Here is a 27,123-nt window from a genome sequence, read left to right on the forward strand (position 1 = left end):
ATCAGGTAGTTGGTGGTAATTCCTTTGTCATTTAAACACTTAAGCACAGGCTCAAATATGTCCTTCCCCCCGTGTTTGGCCTTTCAATGGTATTAATTCAATCAATTCTTCTTGCGGCCCAACAGGGTTCACATATCTGCATAATAGCTCTACCTGTTCTATATCGATCACATCAGGCGACTCATCACAGGAAACTGAGGATGATGGAGCTCAATTGATGTCCTTGATTAGCTCATTGGTGACGTCTGCCATTTAAATGGCCCTTTCTTTCACAGTCTTTGCGTAAAGAGACATGTCTTTAATTTTCTGTATTATCTCTGTTTTGTTTTTGAAGTCAGAAAATAGGTGCTCTTATATTTTAATGAACAATCCTTTATCTACTCACCATCTGTGAATGGTTTTCCATGCTTTATTATCTCCTGGGTTGCAACAAACTAGCAGTAGTAGTGGAATTAAATCTATTGTTGCGGTCCTCTAATTTATCCAGCAGTAATGCAATTTTACTTTTTCTCTCACTCCCAGCTGGGTGCTCGGCTGCAAATGCAGCATGCCTTCCCTAGTAATGTTTATCTGTCGGGTCTAATACCATCAGACATTTATCCACACCCTGAAACAAAGAGGAGAAGACAACCAGTATTCGTTTTACTCGCGAGGATAATTACGAGAATGCTCAGTTACATTCTCCGATAACTCAGAGTTCTTACTCTGCGTTTTCCGTTTTTTAATGTTTTGGTTGCCCTGGTTACAAAGGTGTTGCTACACTTGTCAAACGCACGTCTTTCAATAAGGTGCCCCCGGCTTCCCGGTAACAGGTTTGTCTTAGCCGGGTTCGGAGATTCGTCCGTACTCTAACCACCCGAGTTAAATTAACTCCACCGGAATCAATCTAATTTCTGTACGACGCCAATCCCTCTCAAGTCACCCGAAGCTCGAGCCGAGTAACTCAATTCGAGGCAAGACTTCGAAGTGACCGCATCGTATTGATGGCTCCCCGCTACTGTTTAAAGTTCTTTTTATGTTACGGATATTTTTAGATGTCTTTGTTAAGACCTCAGGGATTCGTTTTTATAGCGCACCCTAGCACTAGTTTTGCCGAAGTAAATGTTGATATGGGTCCGTTCTACTTGGTCGCTCAAGCAGCGAGCCGACCAACTTGTTTATTCGAAAGAGAATCGAATTAATAAAAGTGTGACAATAATAGCATTTATGAAGAACATTAATGCACTTTACATTATTAATTCTAACTTCTTATATGTAGATCTGGCACTTAACTGTCGGAGTGCTTCACCCCACTCGATTGCTTTAAAAAGAATAATAACTTTCTTAAAACGAATCAAAATGTCTTACTCTATTTAGATTTGCCCAGTAATTAATTTGGAAGGCAAGTCTATTTTTCGATCGTGTCCTGTTTAACTTTTGACGCGGCCCGACAAAATTAGGAACTGGGCCGCGCCCGACGGACAATCGAAATACTTTTATCCTTCACCAACTCAAATAATCTAATTTAACCACCGTCGTTATTTTATTTAGAGGAAGTAAATTTTCAAACGAATTAACATTTAACAAAATTCACTCTTCCCTTAAATAATTACGAAACCTTTTTAATTCTCTAACATGTTCGGAGTTACTTTTTACGCGGCCCGTCAAAAGGGGAAACGGGCCGGCGCCCTTCAAATAATTAAATTACTTTCAGTTCTACACCAAACCAATAATCCGATTTAAGCACTTCTGTTAATTTATTCAGACGAAGCAAACTTTCAAACGGATTGAAATTCACTCGTGTCTCAAATGACTACGAAAGTTATTTAATTCTCTAAAATTGTCTGATGTTACTTTTATTTATTACGGTCCTATGTTATACCATAATAACCCCCCGCACATTAATCTAATTGTCAAATCAACCCCAAACAATCGATTGCACATTCAGTACAAATCAGCGCACAACGAAGTAGATGAATATACAAAACACATTTATTGAAGAAACATGAAATAGAATTACAAATCTCAATTACTCCAGAAACCGAACAATTTCACTCACTGATACCCGTGTTAATAAAATCATTCAATCCCAGAACAATTCGATTGCAAAACACAGTTCATGAAAGAGAGAAAAAGTAGATACCAGCTGCGTGCTATTTTTGGTGGAAGCAAAGTCGAGTGATCAATTCGATCTTACTTCTAAAATCCAAATTAGAGAAACAGGCTGGCCTCGAGGGGACCGGCGACCCAATGGCTATCACACACACACACACCCCCCCCCTCGCTAAAATACAGAAAAGTCGTTCCCCTCACCTAGTTCCTCATGCAAAGTTGTCCAGTCCAATTCTTTGGAGTAAATCCAAGTTAATTCACCAGCGATCCTGTGTCTCACACAAAGATCCCGGGACTTTGGAAAAAATCTTGAAACTCCCTTGGGCTTTTTCACGTATGAGCGCTCTTTGGGGGAAAAAGCCCCGTAGCTGCCCCTGCAGGACTTTTTATAGACTTGTCTGGTACCTATATCCTCTCTATAGGGTAAGACCGCCTAGTTTGCCACGGCCTTATAGGATTTGGTCAGTTTTTCCCACGCTCCTATAGGGGTAAGACTTGGTCAGTTTTCCCACGCTCGTACACCTGCTGCCTTTCAGCAGCTGTTTCCGCCCTGACCACGCATTACTTTCCACCAAATGTACAGCTAGCCCCTGGTAAAACCTTTCACTTCCTCTATTCTTCACTTCCTGTTTCATGAGAATAACTTTTTAAAGTTACGCTCCAATTAACTCTGAAATAAAAATCCAAACCTTTGATCTGTTTCTTTAAACAATTTATGCCACGCCACTATTCTCACAGTGACGGGCCCCTTGATTGAATTGACTAACAATATTGCTTTAAGCTGTTACAGAATACATTTTTAGCCAAGCAAAGAAATCAAAAAGTAAAAATCACATTTGTGCTTCTCCAAACAATTTATGTCACGCCACTATTCTCATAGTGACGGGTCCCTTGATCGAATTGACTAACAATATTGCTTTAAGCTGTTACAGAATACATTTTTAGCCAAGCAAAGAAATCAAAAAGTAAAAATCACATTTGTGCTTCTCCAAACAATTTGTCACGCCACTATTCTCATAGTGACGGGTCCCTTGATCGAATTGACTAACAATATTGCTTTAAGCTGTTACAGAATACATTTTTAGCCAAGCAAAGAAATCAAAAAGTAAAAATCACATTTGTGCGTACATGCGTGACTCACAATCCGACACCGTGTTCCTGTTTTATTTCTATTTCTTAACTTATTTTGGCCCCTTTTTGGTCTCATGTTTCGGCGCCATCTTTTGGAGAAATTTGGAATTTCAGCCCTGCCAATTTATTCCTGTGAACAATCCATATTTTACCATTTGCACCATCTCTTCCCCCCATGTTACATGACACACGAAAGGGAGGGGAGGTTGGAGCTTTAGCAACGCTGATGAGCTAACGAATGTGATGTGGTGCGAGGCCACATGGCCTTCGCCCTTCTGTGATCCCAGCAGTTTGGTTGCAGTCTACCCTCTCCTCCTCAGCCGGTTGGCAGCTGGTTGGCTGACTCGTCCTTGATTAGATATCTCGAAGCGTGTTGAGTGCCGTTTTCCTGTGGAACAATGCAACTCGACTTTCTCGCTAAGTTTCACACATTAATAATATTGAGTAAATATGGGATAACTTATATGTAACTACTTCAACGGATATGTCTTTTCTATAACATTTAAAGACAAACAGTATCGATCAACAACAATCTAGAGATAAAAGCTACAGAGTTGATTTAAAGGAAAATAAGTTCTTATGAATTGAACTAGTGAGATAAGAAAGGAAGGGAGTTAAAGGAACTCTCTGGAGCTAGACAGAGAGCTTTGTTGAAGCAAGGGACTCCCAACTCGTACATTATGAGGCCCTTGGTTAGGCTTATCAATGCTTCACCATCCAATTATTCCAACAGTTCCCTCCTGTTTATCACATATTTGCTCAAATTCACACAACCCCTTTTCTCGATTTTCAGTTGTTGGATCACATTCATGAGGACAAACATGTTTACACTCAAATGATAAATGTTGCGACGTCATTATTCAGAATCACACGGATCTGGTAAAAGTCTGGTAACACAGATGCAGGAATTTTGCCATCATCATCATCATCATCATGTTGCCGCTCAGACATTAGGTACATCTGAGCAATCTCGTCCTCCATGGGCGATATTGCTATAGTGATGAGACTATTAAACAGAGCACGAAGACATGGTATACAGCAATATCTTTACAAGGTGAGCATAGCAGCAAACACTGCAACTGATATTAAAATTGAGGACACAAGGGCTTTATACTTCCCAAAAACAGTAATCCACTTGTATTGCTCTTTCATCCTCGTGTTGAGGAATTGCAGGCCTGCAATCGCCTTCAGGCTCCCATCAGGGGCGGTGTCTTTCTGGATGAAGGTGCAGTATTGTTCTCCGAACATTGCGCAGACCCCTCCTTTCTCAGACAACAACATAAGAGCATCGCGGCTCTGGATTTTCATTAGGGAAGGCGTGGCTCGCTGTTCGTGAAATGCCTCAAGTCTCGCTTGTGTCCAAATGCCCAATTTCTGCATGTTGTAATGGATGTACTTTATCCCGTCCACGTTCTTGTTCATCGTTTACCAGCAGCAAATGGAGGACTCCCATCCCATCCAATTTGGTCAATTAATTCTTATTAATCAGGAACTCCTCTGGGGACTCCAATTGCATCAATTTCAGTCAGATCATCGTCTCCTCTCAAATTTAAAGACATTGTTTTTTTTCCCAGCTTTTTCCCAGATCTTAGCATGTCAATACATATAAAATTTCACATTCTCTGAAAGCAATGATTTCATTTCTTTTTTTTTTTATTTCTCAACAGATATTTTATAGAACGCTCTGTTACACATTTCACAATCCAGTAAACACGACAGATTTCACACAACATTTTACAACGTAAAGAATCGGTCGCAAACCCATACATATAACATATTCAATATTATTCTTTTTTTGTCTTTGCAGCTTGTTTTATTTTAGCAATCAATCGTTTCTTTTATCAGTTACTCTTAAAGTTACCTGAAACAAATTATCCACATTCTTTCTAGATATATTCATTCCATGCGTTCACATCTACAGCGGTTGTTGACAAAATACACATATAAACATGACACTTTCTCCAGGGCAGTCCAGATGTGTCACAGCAGATCACACTGCAAAGGTCAAATTGATAAGGCATTCAGTGTTTTTGTTGAAGCCAATTCAAACCATTTTGAGAGTGCATCTATTATGACCAGGCAGTATAAACCTGTGGATTGTGTTTAGCACATGTTAAACCCTCCTTTTGATCCATGTGACACACACCATGGCTCAATATTGCTGCCCATTTGTATAGGTTCTTCGGGAGGATAGGTCTGCCTTCTGGTCATTTATAGACGTCATTCTCCACTTTTGCCTCTCGTTTTGTTCATGATTGAATTTTAGTCTTTGGACTTTGTTGCTGTACATCTTTAAAAATGTGTCAGTGATTTCATTTACTACTTGTGTGTATAAAATTTGAAGTGTCTTTTGCGCTGCAGCTTTGCGGTTCTGTCTGCAAGCTTGTTACCTCTTGACACCTTGTCAGTCTTGTGTGTGTGCACTGCACACGTGCATATAGATACTTTTCGTGGCAATTGGACTGCTTCCACAACTAGTTGAGCAAGTAAATGGATGGCCTTCCCGGACGGGGAGCGACTAATCTAGCAAATAATTAGACATTTTCACTTTCTTGTAGTTTCTTTAGTCACTTTTCAATCATTTTCTGATCGTTTACAGCAAAAATCTTAGAAATTTGAATAAAAATCAAAATGTATATTTTATTTTACTCAATTGTACGACTTAGAGAATCCATGTGTAGTAAAGTGTTGTATTACTACATATGATTTCATCATCATTTAATTTGACTCCATCCATCCAACCATCCATCCATCCATCTTCTTCCGCTTATCCGGGGTCGGGTTGCGGGGGCAGCAGCTTTAGGAGGGACTCCCAGACTTCCCTCTCCCCAGCCACTTCATCCAGCTCATCCCGGGGGATCCCAAGGCGTTCCCAGGCCAGCTGAGAGACATAGTCTCTCCAGCGCGTCCTGGGTCGTCCCCGGGGTCTCCTACCGGTGGGACATGCCCGGAACACCTCCCCAGGGAGGCGTCCAGGAGGCATCCTGATAAGATGCCCGAGCCACCTCATCTGGCTCCTCTCAACGTGGAGGAGTAGCGACTCTACTCCGAGTCTCTCCCGGATGACCGAGCTTCTCACCCTATCTCTAAGGGAGAGCCCGGACATCCTGCGGAGAAAACTCATTTCGGCCGCTTGTATCCGAGATCTCGTTCTTTCGGTCACGACCCATAGCTCGTGACCATAGGTGAGGGTAGGAGCGTAAATCGACCGGTAAATTGAGAGCTTTGCCTTTTGGCTCAGCTCTCTCTTCACCACAACGGACCGGTACAGGGTCCGCATTACTGCCGACGCTGCACCGATCCGCCTGTCGATCTCACGCTCCATCCTCCCCTCACTCGTGAACAAGACTCCAAGATACTTGAACTCCTCCACTTGGGGCAGGATCTCATCCCCGATCCGGAGAGGGCATTCCACCCTTTTCCGATCGAGGACCATGGACTCGGATTTGGAGGTGCTGACCCTCATCCCGACCGCTTCACACTCGGCTGCGAATCGTTCCAGCGATTGCTGGAGATCACGGCCTGAAGAAGCCAACAGCACCACGTCATCTGCAAAAAGCAGAGACGCGATGCTGAGGTCCCCAAACCGGACCCCCTCAACGCCTCGGCTGCGCCTAGAAATTCTGTCCATAAAAATTGTGAACAGAATCGGTGACAAAGGGCAGCCTTGGCGGAGTCCAACCCTCACTGGGAACGAATCCGTCTTACTGCCGGAAATGCGGACCAGACTCTGGCATCGGTGATACAGGGACCGAACCGCCCTTATCAGTTGGCTCGGCACCCCGTACTCCCGAAGCACCCTCCACAGAACCTCCCGAGGGACACGGTCGAACGCCTTCTCCAAGTCCACAAAACACATGTGGACTGGTTGGGCGAACTCCCATGCACCCTCGAGGATCCTGCCGAGGGTGTAGAGCTGGTCCACTGTTCCACGGCCAGGACGAAAGCCACACTGCTCCTCCTGAATCCGAGGTTCGACCTCCCGACGGATCCTCCTCTCCAGCACCCCTGAATAGACCTTACCAGGGAGGCTGAGGAGTGTGATTCCCCTGTAATTGGAACACACCCTCCGGTCCCCCTTCTTAAAGAGGGGAACCACTACCCCAGTCTGCCAATCCAGAGGCACTGTCCCCGATGTCCACGCAGCGTTGTAGAGGCGTGTCAGCCATGACAGCCCCACAACATCCAGAGCCTTTAAGAACTCCGGGCGGATCTCATCCACCCCCGGGGCCTTGCCACCGAGGAGTTTTTTGACTACCTCAGTGACTTCGACCCCAGAGATTGGAGAATCAGCCTCAGAGTCTCCAGGCCCTGCTTCCTCAATGGAAGGCGTGTAGGTGGAATTGAGGAGGTCTTCGAAGTATTCTCCCCACCGACTCACGACGTCCCGAGTCGAGGTCAGCAGCACGCCATCCCCACTGTAAACAGTTTTGACGTTGTACTGCTTCCCCCTCCTGAGACGCCGGATGGTGGACCAGAATTTCCTCGAAGCCGTCCGAAAGTCATTCTCCATGGCCTCACCGAACTCCTCCCACGCCCGGGTTTTTGCCTCAGCAACCGCCGAAGCCGCGTTCCGCTTGGCCATCCGGTACCTGTCAGCTGCCTCCGGAGTCCCGCAGGCCAAAACGGCCCGATAGGACTCCTTCTTCAGCTTGACGGCATCCCTTACCGCCGGTGTCCACCAGCGGGTTCGGGGATTGCCGCCACGACAGGCACCAACGACCTTACGGCCACAGCTCCGGTCGGCCGCCTCAACAATGGAGGCGCGGAACATGGTCCACTCAGACTCAATGTCCCCCGCCTCCCCCGGGACGTGGGAAAAGCTCTGCCGGAGGTGGGAGTTGAAGCTCTTCCTGACAGGAGATTCTGCCAGACGTTCCCAGCAGACCCTCACAGAGCGTTTGGGTCTGCCAGGTCGGACCGGCATCTTCCCCCACCATCGGAGCCAACCCACCACCAGGTGGTGATCAGTTGACAGCTCCGCCCCTCTCTTCACCCGAGTGTCCAAAACATGCGGCCGCAAATCCGATGACACGACTACAAAGTCGATCATCGAACTGCGGCCTAGGGTGTCCTGGTGCCAAGTGCACACATGGACACCCTTATGTTTGAACATGGTGTTCATTATTGAAAATCCGTGTCGACCACAGAAGTCCAACAATAGAACACCGCTCGGGTTCAGATCAGGGGGGCCGTTCCTCCCAATCACGCCCTTCCAGGTCTCACTGTCATTGCCCACGTGAGCATTGAAGTCACCCAGTAGAACGATAGAGTCCCCAGAAGGAGCGCTCTCCAGCACTTCCTCCAGGGACCCCAAGAAGGGTGGGTACTCTGAGCTGCTGTTTGGTGCATAGACACAAACAACAGTCAGGACCCGTCCCCCCACCCGAAGGCGGAGGGAGGCTACCCTCTCGTTCACCGGGGTGAACCCCAATGTGCAGGCGCCCAGCCGGGGGGCAATAAGTATACCCACACCTGCTCGACGCCTCTCACCGTGGGCAACTCCAGAGTGGAAGAGAGTCCAGCCCCTCTCGAGAGGGCTTGTACCGGAACCCAAACTGTGTGTGGAGGCTAGTCCGACTATATCTAGTCGGAATCTTTCTGCCTCGCACACCAGCTCGGGCTCCTTTCCAGCCAGAGAGGTGACATTCCATGTCCCAAGAGCCCAGCTCACATTGCACCCGACCCCTTCGGCCCCTCCCACAGGTGGTGAGCCCATGGGAAGGGGGACCCACGTTTCCATTTCGGGCTATGCCCGGCCGGGCCCCATGGGCGAAGGCCCGGCCACCAGACGCTCGCCTTCGAGCCCCGCCTCCAGGCCTGGCTCCAGAGGGAGGCCCCGGTGACCCGCGTCCGGGCGAGGGAAAACAAAGTCCATTTATGTTTTTCATCATAAGGGGCTTGGGTGAGCCGTGCTTTGTCTGACCCCTCACCTAGGACCCGTTCGCCATGGGTGACCCTACCAGGGGCATGAAGCCCCCGACATTATGGCTCCTAGGATCATAGGGGCACACAAACCCCTCCACCACGATAAGGTGACGACTCGCGGAGGGGTCCTTTTTGTCACTTTTTTTTAAATATATATGTATCGAGAGAGTCTTTTTTATTTGTTTTTGTTTTTTATCTCTTTTTGAGTTTTGACACGCCCTGACTGTTTGGTAGGCTTGTGCCACTCTCTCACGTCTGGTATGTCAATTTTAATAGGGCTGTTTTTCGAGAATTCGTATGCACTCGGTAACACTCTTTCACCCCTCTGGGGCTCTTTGACAAAGTTGAAACACTCTTGCACCTCTGGTGCATTTACTGTAGGCCTGTATAAATATGTGTAGCGCTTTGAATGAGGGCTGTTTATGGGCGTGTGAGTTATGGGTCAGCAGCAACGTCGTCTTTTAAAAGACTGGTTGTGTAATACAGGCCCAGGCTCTGAGGATATGTTGTGGAGCTTTTAAAACTTCTCCAGTGGGTGACCTACAGGTGGAGATGGGTGAGATACCTTTAGACTTGAGGAGGAAACAAATCATGGTTAACTTCTGGATTCATATGAAGAGCTGTTATTTTATTATTTCATATTATATTATTTTTTTACTTTTATTATTATTATTATTATTATTGTTATTATTATTAGGGGTTCACAGAGCCATTACTTAAATGAATAATAAACTACCGTAATTTTCGGACAATAAGTCGCGTTTTTTTTCATAGTTTGGGTGGGGGGCGACTTATACGTACGTGAATTTTTTCACAAATTCCAAACAAGAAAAAAAAAGTTAAACTGCGATAAACGAACCGCGATGTAGCAAGGGATTACTGTAATTTGAATTTCAAGTGACGTCAGTGGCGCGGCGATTGTTTACATAAAGGACAGATTCAATCACGGGATGACGAAGGGCCCCACGTACTACCAGCATCATTAGCGGCTTTGTTTGTAAGTGACACGGAGGATGAAGAGTTTGAAGGATTTAATGATTTGGAGCGACACAGAAGGTTTGAAAGACTATGATGGCTTTTACGCACACCCGGTCCTACTCTACGGAGCTTTCTTTCACCTCCGTGGATTGAAGTCGAGGGCCGGCGCTCGGCTGGCTGGGTGTCCAGGGACGGTGGATGGGGCTCGGACATGGCTTTTACGCACACCCAGTCCTACTCTACGGAGCTCTCTTTCACCTCCGTGGATGGAAGTCGTGGGCCGGCGCTCGGCTGGGTGGCTGTCCGGGGACCGTGGATGGGGCTCGGACATGGCGTTTACACACGCCCGGTCCTGTTCTATGGAGCTCTCCTCCACCTCCGTGGCTGGAAGTGCCACCTCCGGGGATGGAAGTCCACGCCGCCACACACCTGGAAGTCCACGCCGGTGCTTGGGGCCGTGTGGTGGTGAACTATTTATATTATAGTTATTTGATATATTTTATTTCGTATAGCAACTTGTATATGTTTTTATCGTTACAGTTCAGTACTTGTTGGCTCGTTGAACTCTTGTTTTGTTAAATAAAGAGACGTTTACCAAACCCACGTCTTTCCTTGTACTTTGTTAATGCTATAATATTCTAGTTATATACTAGATCTGTGGAATAAGGACGAGGCTGACGTCAGGGCGCACGCGCGGCGTTGTTGACAAAGGACGAGGAATTTGATCGATGGATTTAATGATTTGGAGTGACACAGATGGTTTGATTATATTGTTGTTTATGTGATAGTTATTTGATAGTATATACTTTATAACGTGATATGGGTCTGTGGAATATTTAGAATATTTAGACGTCAGCGGCACATACGCAGCATCGTTTCCATAAAGGACGATCGATGGATTTAATGAATTGGAGTGACACAGATCGTTTTATAAACGTGTTATTTATGTAATAGTTATTTGAATAACTCTGAATGTTACGTCAGGCTCGTTCTCAGCTCTTCGTTTGTGTTTATGTCACGTTAGCATACCTATCGTTTAGCCTGTTGTTGCTCGTTCATGTCTGTTCTTGGTGTTGGATTTTGTCGAATACATTTCCCCCAAAATGCGACTTGCACTCTGGAGCGACTTATATATGGTTTTTTTTACGTTATGGTGCATTTTATGGCTCATGCGACCTATATTCCGGAGCGACTTTTAGTCCGAAAATTACGGTAATACAGCCTGATGTATGTCCAGCTTCATGAGTTTTTCTGCATGTTTAGACCCTCAAATTTAGCAATGTTTTCTTGGGGAACTCACGGCATCAGTGTTTTGCGAAAAGTCCATGTTCAAGCATCATGAAGGCCTTAACACTTTTCCAAGGAAATATTAAGTCAATCTGGTTGACCCGCTAGTAGGAATACAAAACAAAACAAAACCTTTACTTGCTGGAGCCAGTATGTGCATAATTGAGGTACGATAAAAACTACATTTGTTGATTTTTTTCGGTACAGGACTCTCATTAAGTGTGTGAAGTTTTGACAAGCTATGATCATGTGGATTAAAGCAGTTTTGCTGAATTTTGAAGTAAATTCTAAAATATACATACAATTACAACTACCAGTGGTAAAAAATAAAAACACCCTCTTAAACAGTACCGTAATTTCCAGACTATAAACCGCACCGGGCGATAAGCCGCGCCAGCTAAAATTCAGGGATATTTTAGTTGTTTTCTTACATAAACCGCACCGGACTATAAGCCGCACGTGCACATGAGTTTTTTACAAAGAAAGACTGTACATAGAAAGCCTTTTTAACGTTTTAATAACATACTTGAACATGTCTTTCTAAACATTGCCTGTGACGCAACAGTAGTACCGCAGCAACACGGAAGTGTGCACTGCTTTGTGTAATCTCTGAGTCACATGGCAGAGTAAGAGAAAGGGTTTTGACGCAGGTCACCTAGCATGCATTCCTACTAAAGCTCATAATAGTCACAAGCAACACAGCCAGAATAAGCAGCAGCCATAGTAGTGTTTCAAAATAGTTTTTTTTTTTGTTTTTTTTTCTTCAAGATACCGCACAACAGTGGTCCACAGCCTTTTTACGAGTGTATAAAAGTGATCAAATCATCACAAAAATCACAAAAAAAAATCTTATATAAACCGCACCTGACTATAAGCCGCAGGGTTCAAAATTTTGGAAAAACGTCGCGACTTATAGTCCGGAAATTACAGTAAGTGGACTATCCAAGACACATTTGGCCCTCAAAGGAGTAGTATATTACTAACGTTGACCATAATAGGAGTATATTGCTGAAATGACTTGTTGCATTTTGTGTGTGCAACAGGTATGAAATGCTTGATGCTGCCAGAAACAAAGTGCGAGTAAAAGCCTGCTACGTGATGATGGCAGCCACAATAGGTGCCTGCTTGTTGATGGTCCTCCTGGGCAAACAGGTGAGTGTTTTGTGTGTTCGCACACAGTGAGTTCTGTTGTGTGTGTGTGGGGGGGGGGGGTTATTTTACTGCAAAAATAGTAGAAGTTTCAAAGCTGAGCATAGGTAGGCAAGTTTGGTCTTCAAGGGCCGACCGGTGTCCTGCATGTTTTCTATGACCTACTGTTGCAACACACCTGATTCAAATAGTCAGATAATTAGCAATTAGTCTGCAGAAGCTAGATAACAATCCTGATCATTTGAATCAGGGTGTGTTGCGTCAGGAAGACCTTTAAAACATGCAGGACGCCGTCCCTCGAGGACCGGAGTTACCAACCCATGCGTTACCAATGACCAGTTACCAATGCATGCAGTGGCCTCCAATCTTTTTGAGAGCGAGAGCTATTATTGCGAAGGGCTACCAGTTTAATGCCTGAAAATTTGCTGAAATTACTTTCATGTTTAATAAATTTTCAGACACTGATCATGTTAATGATATGGGGTGTCCAGATCCAATATGTATTAATAGTGGATATCAGTCCCACATCAGCCAAATAAAAATTTGGATCACGCATGCAGAGCCCATGTGATGATGTCAGCAGTGTGGTAGTCCATAACATGTTTGGCCGTCTTCACCTGGCTCGGGTGAGGACATCCAAGCCAGCTTTACTTTTTTAACTTTACTTTTTGCCACACTGGTGGATACTGTAATTGTGTAAACTTAATCAGATGCGGTGCTGGATACTTTTGTGCCCTGGGCAGACCCATACGCTCCAAAAAAAAATGTTTTTTTGCAAACACTATCTGGTCCATCAAACTATCTTAACATTGATCACATCATGTATGCGCCCATCAGGTACTGTGGTTGTGCGTGCACTGTCCGTTTTTAACTTTTTTTCAATTTTTTGTACCGTAATTTCCGGACTATAAATCACGTTTTTTTTCATAGTTTGGGTGGGGGGGCGACTTATACTCAGGAGCGACTTATGTTTTTTTTCACAAATTTTTACTTGATCATTAAGACATCACTTACTTACAAGTATAGTTGACCACTTCCCATGTTATTTTTAGTATAGTTGATCTCTTCACATGCTTTTATATCTTTATCTTGAACATATTCAAAACATGAAAAATAGAGAAAACATCAAATAAAGCAATTAACCCTTTAAAGCACCATATCCAAGTCCACTGTCTGCTGTATGTACACTTGCTCCATTTTTGCTCCTCTTATATTTATTATTATTTATTATTATTTGTTTATTTATCATTTATTCAACACTCTTATTTATTCATTGTTTGTGCCTTCTTGGGGGGTTTTTTGTGTTGCTTGTATGCATATGTGTACTATCTCACCGAGGGATAGTGGGAACGCAATTTCAATCTCTTTGTGTGTCTTCGACAATAAAGCAGACTTTGACTTTGATAAAACAACCAAATAAACAAAACAAAAAACTACATCTGAAAAAAATTATATTTTCAGACGAAACTTGATGAGGGCGCTCTAAATTTCACCGTTGGCCGTGACTCATCAACTGGGTGGGCTCAAGAAAAATGGCACCAAAAAGAAACTCATATTTTGCAGGTTACAAACTTCAAGTTGTAAAATATGCAGCTGAAAACAGTAATCGAGCAGCAGAAAGAAAGTTTGGAGAACCGTGATGTACCAATGGATTACTATTTCAAGTGACGTCAGTGGCACGGCGCGGCGCGGCGATTGTTTACATAAAGGACAAACGTACCCACGTAAGGACTACCGGCGTCATTAGCGGTGATCATTTCTAAGTGACACGGAGGACAAAGATTTTGAAGGAATTAAGGATTTGGAGTGACATAGAAGGTTTGAAAAACTATTATGGCTTTTACGCACGCCCGGTCCTACTCGACTGAGTCGGGGGCCGGCGCTCGGCCGAGTGGCTGTCCGCGAACGGTGCATGGGGCTTGCACATGGCCATTACGCACGCCCGGTCCTATGCCATGGGGCTCTCGTGTCTTGAAGTCCACGCCGCCACACGCTTGGAAGTTTGTTTTGTTTAATAAAAAAACGTTTACCAAACCCACGTCGATCCTTGCACTTTGTTAACGCTACAATATAGTTACCGTATTTGCCGGTGTACAGGTCGACTCGGTGTATAAGTCGACCCCCTAAAATTCGACGGAAATTTACGATTTTATGATATATCCTTTGTATAAGTCGAGCTCAATTGTTGCATTATATTAAACTTCAAAATTCAATATGCGAAATTTATTGACGAAATGTGTTCAAATTCCGGGAGGCCGTGCGCATGCGGCTGTTTATAAGCACCGCGGAGGAGATCGCGGCCGGCGAGCTCGCGCACGCCACCCGGCACCAACGGGAGGCCGGAAATAGCTCCAAGCCGAGCGGATCGGCACTTTATAAGCACCGCGGAGGAGATCGCGGCGCCTCATTGGACTTCCAGCGGCCGGCGAGCTCGCGCACCCGCCCGGCACATCCGGGAGGCCGTGCGCACGAGCCAAGTGGCCGAAAATAGCCCCCGCCGAGCGGATCGGCTGTTTATAAGCACCGCGGAGGTGGTCGCGGCGTCTCATTCGACTTCCAGCGGCCGGCGAGCTCGCGCACCCGCCCGGCACATCCGGGAGGCCGTGCGCACGAGCCAAGTGGCCGAAAATAGCCCCCGCCGAGCGGATCGGCTGTTTATAAGCACCGCGGAGGTGGTGGCGGCGCCTCATTCGACTTCCAGCGGCCGGCGAGCTCGCGCACCCGCCCGGCACATCCGGGAGGCCGTGCGCACGAGCCAAGTGGCCGAAAATAGCCCCCGCCGAGCGGATCGGCTGTTTATAAGCACCGCGGAGGTGGTGGCGGCGCCTCATTCGACTTCCAGTGGCCGGCGAGCTCGCGCGCCCGCCCGGCACATCCGGGAGGCCGTGCGCACGAGCCAAGTGGCCGAAAATAGCCCCCGCCGAGCGGATCGGCTGTTTATAAGCACCGCGGAGGTGGTCGCGGCGTCTCATTCGACTTCCAGCGGCCGGCGAGCTCGCGCACCCGCCCGGCACATCCGGGAGGCCGTGCGCACGAGCCAAGTGGCCGAAAATAGCCCCCGCCGAGCGGATCGGCTGTTTATAAGCACCGCGGAGGTGGTGGCGGCGCCTCATTCGACTTCCAGCGGGCCGCGCACTCGCGCACGCCGCCCGGTTCAAATTTTCTAAGTGCAACGCACAATGAGATGCATGAGAAACGGCCTTGGTTACCATCACATTTGAAGCGATGAATACGAAGTTAAATTTTATGACTCGGGTCGAGGTCGATTTTTTTCGGTCGATTTTGGATCGAAAAAGGTCGACCAATACACCGGCAAATACGGTATATACTAGATCTGTGGAATAAAGACGAGGCTGACATCAAGGCGCACGCACGGCGATGTTGACAAAGGACGAGGAATTTGATCGATGGATTTAATCGATTTGAAGTGCACGGATGGTTTGATAATATTATTGCTTATATTAAAGTTATTTGAAATATAGTTTATCTATCGTTATATGAGCCTGTGGAATATTTTGAAGTGCAAGCACCCTCAGCCGCGCGCACCCATTGTTGACAAAGAACGATCGATGGATTTACTGAATTGGAGTGACACCGATGATTTTATAAACGTATTATTCATGTAATCGTTTTCTTTAATAACTCTGTTTCGTCAGGCCCATTCTCAGCTCTTCGTTTGTGTTTGTCACGTTAGCATACCTATTGTTTAGCCTGTTGCTATCGTATCGAACGATCAATGGATTTAATGAATTGGAGTGACACCGATGGTTTTATAAACATTTTATTTACGTAATAGTTGTCCTAAATCACTCTATATGTTACGTCAGGCCCGTTCTCAGCTCCTCATTTGTGTTTGTCACGTTAGCATACCTATCGTTTAGCCTGTTGCTATCGTATCGAACGATCGATGGATCTAATGAATTGGAGTGACACCGATGGTTTTATAAACATGTTATTCATGTAATAGTTGTCCTTAATCACTCTGTATGTTACGTCAGGCCCGTTCTCAGCTCTTTGTTTGTGTTTGTCACGTTAGCATACCTATCGTTTAGCCTGGTGTTGCTATCGTTTAGCCTGTTGTTGCTCGTTCATGACTGTTTTTGGTGTGGGATTTTGTCGAATAAATTGCCCCCCAAAATGCGACTTATACTCCGGAGCGACTTATATATGTTTTTTTTTTTCACTTTTTGGGGCATTTTATGGCTGGTGCGACTTATACTCCGGAGCGACTTATAGTCCGGAAAATACGGTATTTACATATTGACACTTTTGTCTGCTGGTTATTTGTTCAATCGTAGGTATCTATTGCATCTACTGTTCTCCACTTGTTTTGTTTGTCGTTTTTGTCGTGTCTGATGATTATTCTCTATGTATTTAATTTAATTCATACTGCTGGCAACTGAATTTCCCCCCGGGATCAATAAAGTATCTATCTATCTATCTATCTATCTATCTATCTATCTATCTATCTATCTATCTATCTATCTATCTATCTATCACATACAATATTCTGTCTGCCTTGAAAGATAAGTGAAAATGCATAAAATCGGCTGCAATTCTTGGTGTTGTCATATTGATAACACTTGGCATTGAAAGAGTTAAGAGTGTCCATATCATCTTCGTCTTGTTGGATTTGTGCGAATCTACTGGTACCTTGTTTTTAACAATGAAAAATGTACTCAAAACTTGTATTAATCTTTTAGTCACATAGCAATACTATTCTGAACACTATTGTACCATTTTTGTTCCTCTGTGACTGCTGTTTTGCAGTTGCCTTTTTTGTTGTTACAATGACTAAAGAAGTAAGTTTGTTAGCTTCAGGCACTTGCTGCAGAGTGGCACGCTTCCACATGCTTGTCAGCTTGTCTATTTTTTCATCTCTTTGTGTTGCTAGGACTCTCGATGTTGGTCAGATTTTTGTGAATTCATTTGGATCGTCTGCGATTGCTGCCATACATTTGAGTCGTCTGTTGAGAGAATGAAGCCTAGGTGTAGTTTCTTGCACTAGTTTTTTTGCATTCTTGGATGATTTCATTGTTGATTGATGAATGATGAGGGGTTTGGATGTTGGCGCTTCCACTGTATTGTACCGTGAAGTCTTCCATTCTTCTGTTTCAGGCTGCTGGCAGAAATGAGTCCTTGACAGGTCAGAACATGGAGAGGAAGGCCAAATGGAAGGAGGAACTACAGAGAGAACAGGAAAGCACCATTGCCTTGCCGGATAAGGCTCAGTGATGCAGGGTGAACGTGTTTGCATGAGAATCATCTAACCACCAAAAATAAACTAGACTCAAATAGTCACGTCCTTCTTCAAGCATATTTAAACTGAATAAATGTTCATGTCTGTCTTCAAACACATCCAAACTGAATGAGATGAGTTGAATTGAAAATGTGTGCCAAAGCTCTAAATACAGTGGAGCCTCGGTTTTTGAACACAATCCGTTCCAGAAGGCTGTTCGAGAAGGGAATCATTCGAATTCCGAATCATATTTTCCAATTACAAATAATGGGGAAAAAAATCAATCTGTTCCAAGCCCAAAAAAACACGCCTTTCTTAAGCATTTTTTCATTTGCGCATTTTTGTCCACTCGCGCAACTGCAGCGCACCGCCGAACGCGCAACCGTAGCGCGTCACCGACTGCGCAACTGCACTGCGCTGGTCGCATTGTTGTGGCAGACCGTCGCTGAAATTTGGAAAATATTTTTAAAGTCCTGCTGTACTTTACAAAATTTAAGTGGACATCAATGCGCAGGGAGCTTAATTTTGTCCGATCGCGCAACTGCAGCGCACCGCCCACCGTGCAATTGCACTGCACTAGTCGCATTATTGTGACAGAGCGGTCACTAAAATTTAGAAAATATTTTTAAAGTCCTAATGTACTTTCCAAAATTTAAATGGACCTCAGTGCGCAGGGAGCTTAATTTGGTCCGATCGCGCAACCGCAGCACGCCGGGCGCTCAGTGTCGCATTGCTTTAGGAGCGTCTTTGTGTTTTAGGATGGCTTTACTGCTCCTACTTGCTTTCTTTGGCGGCATGATTAGAGTTGATGCAATTCTCAGAGTAAAGAGAACGTAATAACGAACGGAGTCAGTTGGCATGCGGGTCCTCCCGGCTCATCTCCCGAGGTTCGACAACCGAATTTCGTCCGACATCTGAAGCAAAAAAATCTCACATTTTTTGTTCGAATACCGATTTGTTCGAGAACCGGGACGTTCGAAAACCGAGGCTCCACTGTAGTTGCCAATGGGGCCATAATACTGATAGAAAAAAAATATTGATTTTTTTTTTTTTTGCACACATTTTGGTATGATAAACATCAAGAAATGTAAATTGTAACACAAAATGGCAAAACAAATCACGTAACTCTCCACAACATGACAGCGCAACAAGTCTACAAGTCACGAATCTTCAGGGCATCTTTTCTATTAAAACATACATAAGTGATCAGCAACAGAGCTTGTATGATTGTCGCACTTATAAGTTGATGGGAGAATCATCGCAGCAGTGCTCCTTTTCTGACTCACGCACACAGGAGAATATGCTCCAATGTACAATGTATTGTTAAGTACGTCACTTACAGATTCATGATATGCATTCATATACGCACTCTGAATGTAATGAAGCTGAAAAGAGGGCATGCCCTATGTATTCCTCACCTGAACCGCATCCTCTTAAAAGACTTGGGTGCCTTTCCTCTTGCTGGCTCCTGAGTTTGGCATAAATTCAATGGCCATCATTTTGCTCAATTTGAGTCATTTCTCACCTGCTGACGGCGGATGATGATTGTCACTGGCTGACTTGGTTTTGTGCTGAGGGAGTAGGGGGGCTCACCAACTACGCAACAGCTTTAATATGTTCCTACTACAGCCAGATGTATACATAATTTACTTATGAAATGTAATGCATTACATATTTCCAGTTACCAGTACTTGCATTTGAAGGTAATAAGTTTCATTACAATATTACTGTCTGTGTCGGCAACAAGAATACGGCAACTAGAACAGAAAGAAGCAGGGAGCAGCAAGGGACGATCTGACAGAGTGACCGGGATGCGGGTTTTAATCACATAGGAGGTTACAAGAAGGTGGAAGCAGGTGCGGTAAATCAGCACTGCTCACAGCATGACAAGATGGGAGGGGCAGGAGCAGAGAGAGTGAACTGTCCGAGGCGCTGATTGGAGCGGACACGAATCTTACTGTAAATTCATGTGCATTTTCTGATTAAATAAATATACCTTATTTAAACATCATAGTGCTATTAAATAATGGCAAGTATATGAAATGTAGCTAAGTATCAACCTTAGCTAGCTACCCTTAGCTACCTATAACTACACCACAGTGTTTCCCAACCTATTTTCATTCACAGCACACCTTTTCATTGGAAAAAATCTCGAGGCACACCACCAACAAAAATCTGTTAAGTGTTACACCAGCTTCTATATTAAAATCAGTTATATTACAAAGAAAGACATAAAGTCCTATTCCTATATATATATATATATCCAGGTTCTCTGGTTGAACTGTATGCTCTGATTTCCATCGGACCACAAACGCACCACAATTGTCATAGTGTCTGTCACTGTTAGCAAAAGCACACAGCAACAGACATAAACCGAATATGTGCCGATGCCAGTGGTTTGGCAATTCTGTTTACACTGCGGTCCGTAATTAATATTGGACAATCCCACGGCACATCTGAACATCTCTCGCGGCACACCAGTGTGCCACGGCACAGTGGTTGGGAAACACTGTTTTACCAGATTAGGTTGCCCACCATTGTGGCAGGACACTGAACAAAGTGATAAATATGATAAATGTGTGGCTCATCATCATGGTGTAAATGCTGAGGCGCTTGCTGTGAACAATTGATGTAGTATATATTTACTCTGACCCTATTCCTTGTATGTTTCCCTCATAAGGCCGGGGTCATGTACCAGATCAGGCATAGACCTGTTCGTGCGGGATATTGGGGTTTGGTTTCAGTAATGTATAGTTACCGACGACAGACTATAGAATGGCCAGTTGTTTTTGACCAGAAAAGAACGAGAAGGTGACCATATAGGGCCTGAAGAACGAATAAGCGAGCTAGGGGTCAACCCGCAGCTGTTAGGCAAAGCGATGGCGTCAAGAGTCGCCTGGTATAAAGCATGGGGACTGGAAGACTCGGGGCGGGCACTCAACAATTTTTCTTTGGGCGTGAGGCACTTCATTCTGTCATTCAGCCGTGTGTCACTGGAGTTTTCCTTCCCTGAGCCAGCCACCTTCCATCGCCTGCTTTTGAAGACCAGCTGAGCACCGAAGACAATTCACCACAACATTCATACGCAAATCCGTCCAAGTCCGTTTTTATGAACCAAAGACTATAAAAATGGGACCCATTGCCTCCCTGCCTAGCACTCAGCATTAAGGGATGGAATTGGGTGGTTAGATAACCAAATGATTCCTGAGCGCGGCACCACTGCTGCTCACTGCTCCCCTCTCCCCCAGGGGATGGATCAAAATCACACAGGGATGGATTAAATGCAGAGGTCAAATTTCAGCTCAGTGGCCTAGTGGTAGAGTGTCCGCCCTGAGACTGGAAGGTTGTGGGTTCAAACCCTGGCCGGGTCATACCAAAGACTATAAAAATGGGACCCATTGCCTCCCTGCTTGGCACTAAGCATTAAGGGTTGGAATTGGGGGGTTAGATCACCAAATGATTCCCGGGCGCGGCACTGCTGCTGCCCACTGCTCCCTTCGGGGATGGGTTAAATGCAGAGACAAATTTCACCACACCCAGTTGTGTGTGTGACAATCATTGGGACTTTAACTTTAACTTTTTTTTAGGTCAAATTTCACCACACCCAGATGTGTGTGTGTGACGACGATCATTGGGACTTTTTGGGGGGGACTGTATCCCAAAAGTGTTTGTAAAAGTGTACAGTGAGCCTATCTGATCCTGGAGATTTAACATTTTTCCGAGACTTGCATCCAGTTCCTCAATTCTAGGTTTTGAATCACAGACCTATTTGTATGAAGAATTAATTTGTGGAATTAGACGATGAATGTGAAAAAGTATATTACAATCCTCCTTTGAAAATTTGCATGCGTATAATTTAGAGTAAAATGTGCAAACTTATTTTTCTATTGTGGGGGATTTTCTTCGGTGGTCTGCTGGTCTTCAAAAGCAGGTGGTGGAAAGGTGGCTGGCTCGGGGAAGGAAAACGTCAGTGAAACGCGGCTATTTTATTCAACCGATGTCAGAATGAAGTGTCTATCGCCTAGCAAAATGTCGATGTCCCTTTGTCTTTTCGAGCCCGAAAACTTATACCCCTGCTGTTAGAAAAATTGTATATAAATGTTATTATGCGTTCTCTAATGAGTACTTATTCATAATGTTACTGCTCAGTATGCTTGCTGCTTTGCCTTGCTTATTCTTATCTTGTACAACAGAACAGAAGGATTACGGCTGAGTCAGGGGCGAGATGACGGTTGTGTCAAACAAGATACTGCTGACATCTCAGCAGAAAAATGACGTCCACCAGAACAGATCGTGAAAACAACACATCAAACGATGCGTCATGAACCCTCTGATCTTAAAGAACATCACTTTCTCTTTTTATCTCTCGGAATATTGCTTAAACTGTTTTGCTGATATAGCCATATCTGCACGCAACACTTTGTGCATTACTTTTTGTTTCTTTTCTTACGAGACGAAGCCCAAAATATTTTTCCCCTCACCCTTAGGGGCTAATCGTCTCACACTGTGGGTAGGGCATTCCAAATAAAAAGAGCGAGAGTGTAAACAGATATTTAGTGTAGTCAGATTGTAGAAAGCAATCTGTATCGCACTCCTCGCGAGAAAAATCAATATTCTGCCTCACTTGTTTTTTGTCTGCTGATCCTTTTCTCTTATTCAGATATTCAGTTAGCACTTTGAACCTGACACCTGCGTTTCCCGAGCCTTCACTCGGGCACGCGCACACGAGGTCTGCTGGATGATCTATAACCCGCCAGTCTGCTTTACCGATTCTACGCCTTCTCCTTACTGTGTCTTACTGATGATAAACATCTGCATCCATATGTGCTGGCGCCAGTAAGTCTGCATTCCTGGACCAGAGCCCAAAAATCCAGCACGAACATGACTGGATCACACTTAGGCTTACAAGTGAAATATACATAAGACCTGAATAAAAATATACTACATAATCCCCCCTTCGAGACACAAAAAGTTTCTCGATAACGGTCTGACAAGAAATGACATCGGTAAACATTCAAAACCTTCCCTTTTATGGTTTTCGTCTACAATTTGGACCTATTTGTCTCATCCTAAATCATGCCCAAGGCACGCTACTTAGGGTTACTTTAACTAGGATAGCTCAACCTAATTTAAAACCAAATCACTCCCTGGCAGCAGTCTGAGGCTTCACAGGAACCACACTTAACCAAGATTGAATCCCGCACCCCTGTTAACCAATTGACGTCGTCCGCACACACCCCTTCGGTATTACATCAACAACACCGCCAATTTGGAGACAAAAACTTTGCCGTGGCCTGTCAGAAGCCCCAAAGAGTTGTCGGACCGCCGTCGAAAAATACCTCGCCAATCTAATGACGAGGAAAAAGAGGGAGGTCCATCCTACCCCCCAGGGACCCTATCCGCCTGGCGTCAGCCAGGTCAACGGAGCCCCGACACCCATCACATTTCACAAAAGGTAGCAGAGCTCAAACTACAGACAGCAAACCCGACAACCTGCATGCGTTGCACCATAAACAGGTCGTGAGGTAAGAAAGTAGGTGAAATAAAGACATGTATATAAATGAGGTAAACCGATAAGGAGACATAACGAGGTATATATAAAAACAAGTAAACAAAGCATGCAACAAAATTAAAGCGCCTACAGTGTTGCCCCCTTGAATGTATTAGCGTGTGCAGATGTGAAATTCAGTCCACTGAGCCGTCAGCGGTGAGTAGTACGGGCCGGCGCTGTACCGGGCCGGCTGTCCATTCAATGTCCTCCTGACGACTGTAATGGCCTTTGATTCCCTTGCAAGGCCCTGGACAATGGCCAGGCGACCTACAACGAGCAATAGCCACTGCCTGTATCAAGTGACGTTAACAGTGCAAAAATGTTGAGTCACAATGGCATAGGCAGCACCGTGGGCCGGGGGGCCCGTCGGCCACCGGTGGCGGGACAACACAACTCAATAGCTCGTGTTCCAGTGTTGCTAGTCCTCGCAACCACTCCTTTGACGATGATGGGGCAAAGGGGAAAAAACTGTCAAACGTCTCATCAAAGTGCTCATTGGAACCTCCGAGGGTTCCCGACGTCTACCCCTCTGTTCCAGACGCCCACGTGGTCCTTCAAACAAACAAACAAACAAACAAACAAACAAACAAACAAACAAACAAACAAACAAACAAACAAACAAAACTAACCCCCCAGGAGTTATGAATTATCCCCCTTATTTCTCATCGTGCTGTCAGTTTTGCTAGATTCCCCCTGTTACAATATACATTCTACCTGTTCATGTTAGCCTTTCCTACTCCAGATGTCACTGTCTCGATCCCACTGTCATCCCTCTGAAGTCCCGTCAATCATGTCCCTTCAATCACTCTTTTCCAGTTGTCATGTAACATGGGGGTAGAGATGGTGCAAATGGTAGAATATGGATTGTTCACAGGAATAAATTGGCAGAGCTGAAATTCCAAATTTGTCCAAAAGATGGCGCCAGACCAAAACGTGAGACCAAAAGAGGAGCCAATAAGCTAAACATGGTAAAATAGAAATAAAAAAGTAGCACGGTGTCAGAGTGTGAGTCACGCATGGAAGCACAAATGTGATTTTTATTTTTGATTTCTTTGCTTGGCTAAAAATGTATTCTGTAACCGCTTTAAGCAATATTATTTGTCAATTCGATCAAGAGACCCGTCACTATCAGAATAGTGGCGTGACATAAATTGTTTGGAGAAGCACAAATGTGATTTTTATTTTTGATTTCTTTGCTTGGCTAAAAAGGTATTCTGTAACCGCTTTAAGCAATATTATTTGTCAATTCGATCAAGAGACCCGTCACTATGAGAATAGTGGCGTGACATAAATTGTTTGGAGAAGCACAAATGTGATTTTTATTTTTGATTTCTTTGCTTGGCTAAAAATGTATTCTGTAACCGCTTTAAGCAATATTATTTGTCAATTCGATCAAGAGACCCGTCACTATGAGAATAGTGGCGTGACATAAATTGTTTAGAAAAGTAGGTCAAGGGTTTGGATTTTTATTTCAGAGTTAATTGAAGCGTATCTTTTAAAAAGTTATTTTCATGTAACAGAAAGAGAAGAAAAGGGGAAGCGAAAGGTTTTACCACTAGCTGTGCATTTGGTGGAAAGTACTGCGTGGTCAGGGCGGAAACAGCTGCTGAAGGCCACAGATAACCAAGCGTGGGGAAACTGGCCAGTTCCCTCTATAGGCGTGAGAAAGCTGGCCAGTCCCTCTATAGGCGTGAGAAAGCTGGCCAGTCCCTTCTATAGGCGTGGGAAAACTGGGCAGTCTTACCCTATAGGGAAAGTACAGGAGAAAAGAAAGGGGAGGGGGGGGACGGAGAGGTCTATAAAAGGTCCTGCAGGAGGAGCTTCAGGGCTTTTTCCCCCAAAAAGAGCGCTCATACGTGAAGAGGCCCGGAGGAGTTTCAAGATTTTTTCCAAAGTCCCGAAGATCTTTGTGTGAGACGCAGGATCGCTGGACTGAAATTAACTTGGATTTACTCCCAAAGATTGGACTGGACAACTATATAGGAGAGATAGGTGAGGATGACCTTTTTTATGTATTTTAGCGAGAAGGGGAAATAGTCATCGGGCCGCCGGCTTCCTCGTGGCCAGCCTGTTTCTTTAATTTGGATTTTAGAAGCAAGATCGAACTGATCACTCGACTTTGCTTCCACCAAAAATAGCACGCAGCTGGTATTTACCTCTTCCCTTTTTTATGAACTGTGTTTTGCAATCGAATTGTTCTGGGATTGAATGATTTTATTAACACGGGTATCAGTGAGTGAAATTGTTCAATTTCTGGAGTAATTGAGATTTGTAATTCTATTCCATGTTTCTTCAATAAATGTGTTTTGTATATTACTTACTTCGTTGTGCGCGGATTTGTACTGAATATGCAACCGAAGGCTCAGGCCCGCTTCCCCTTTTTGACGGGCCGCGTAAAAAGGAACTCCGAACAAGTTAGAGACTTAAATAACTTCCGTAGTTATTAGAGCCACGAGTGAACTTCGATCCGTTCGAAAGTTGTTTCGTCTGAATAAATTAAAGGAAGTGTTTAAATCAGATTATTGGTTTTGTGTAGAACGGAAAGTTATTTAACTATTTGAAAGGCTCAGGCCCGCTTCCCCTTTTTGACGGGCCGCGTAAAAAGTAACTCTGAGCAAGTTAGAGAATTAAAAAACTTTTGTAGATATTTAACGGAAGAGTTGATTTCGTTAAAAGTGAATTCGGTTGAGAAATTACTTCCTTTAAATAACATAACGACGACGATTGAAATAAATCAGTGAAGTTGGTGGAGGATAAAAGTATTTCGATTGTCCGTCGGGCGCGGCCCACTTCCTAAATTTGTCGGGCCGCGTCAAAAGTTAAATGGGACACGATCAAAAATAGACTTGCCTTCCAAATTAATTATTGGGCAAATCTAAATAGAGCACGACATTTTTATTCGGTTTAAGAAAGTCGCTATTTTTTTTTAAAGCAATTAAGTGGGGTGAAGAACTCCGACGGGGAAGTGCTAGATCTACGTATGAGATCTAAATGCTATTATTGTCACACTTTTATTAATTCGATTCTCTTTCGAATAAAAAAGTTGGTCGGCTCGCTGCATGAGCGACCAAGTGGAACGGACCCATATCAACATTTACTTCGGCAAAACTAGTGCTTGGGTGCGCTATACAAACGAATCCCTGAGGTCTTAACAAAGACATCTAAAAAATATCCGTAACAAAATAAGAACTTCAAACACTAGCGGGGAGCCATCAATACGATGCGGTCACTTCGAAGTCTTGCCTCGAATTGAGTTACTCGGCTCGAGCTTCGGGTGACTTGAGAGGGATTGGCGTCGTACAGAAATTAGATTGATTCCGGTGGAGTTAATTTAACTCGGGTGGTTAGATTACGGACGAATCTCCGAACCCGGCTAAAACAAACCCGTTACCGGGAAGCCGGGGGCACCTTAATGCAAGAGGTGCGTTTGACACAGTCCAAATATTATTTTTCAGCTACAAATTTCAAATTGGTACCAACCATGTCACTGTCGTTCTCTTGATTTATTTATGTTTATTTTTGTCTCATGTCCGAGTCACCTAACTGTTCAAATCAGTTGTCATTTTTGAAATAACGCTCCTGCAATCCTCCCAAAATGCTTCTCTTGCCCAATTCCTCTCAACGTTCATTATGCAAATTAATCGGCCTAAAACGTTTTACTAAACATTTACCCTTTAATAGCAGCTTTAATGCATTCATATATTCAGAAATTTTCACCATTCTTTGTTTTTGGTCCAGTATTCCCCTACATTTAATGACCTTCCAAACA

General features: G+C 44.4%; 1 protein-coding gene across 2 annotated transcripts in view; it reads left to right on the forward strand.

Annotated features, from left to right (window-relative positions):
• Nucleotides 1–22,414, forward strand: part of fam162a (family with sequence similarity 162 member A) — a 63,510-nt gene extending 41,096 nt beyond the window's left edge. For both annotated transcript variants that reach the window (XM_088360307.1, XM_088360308.1), the window contains exons 4-5: nucleotides 12,459–12,567; nucleotides 17,683–22,414. In XM_088360307.1, coding sequence (XP_088216433.1) covers nucleotides 12,459–12,567; nucleotides 17,683–17,799 — 226 coding nt within the window. In that variant the 3' untranslated portion in view covers nucleotides 17,800–22,414. The remainder of the gene's footprint in view (nucleotides 1–12,458; nucleotides 12,568–17,682) is intronic.
• The last annotated feature ends 4,709 nt before the right edge of the window (nucleotides 22,415–27,123 follow it).

This window comes from Syngnathus floridae, chromosome 18 (assembly GCF_059516105.1).
Source record: "Syngnathus floridae isolate MCC-2025c chromosome 18, RoL_Sflo_1.0, whole genome shotgun sequence".
In the NCBI taxonomy this organism is placed as follows: domain Eukaryota; kingdom Metazoa; phylum Chordata; class Actinopteri; order Syngnathiformes; family Syngnathidae; genus Syngnathus; species Syngnathus floridae.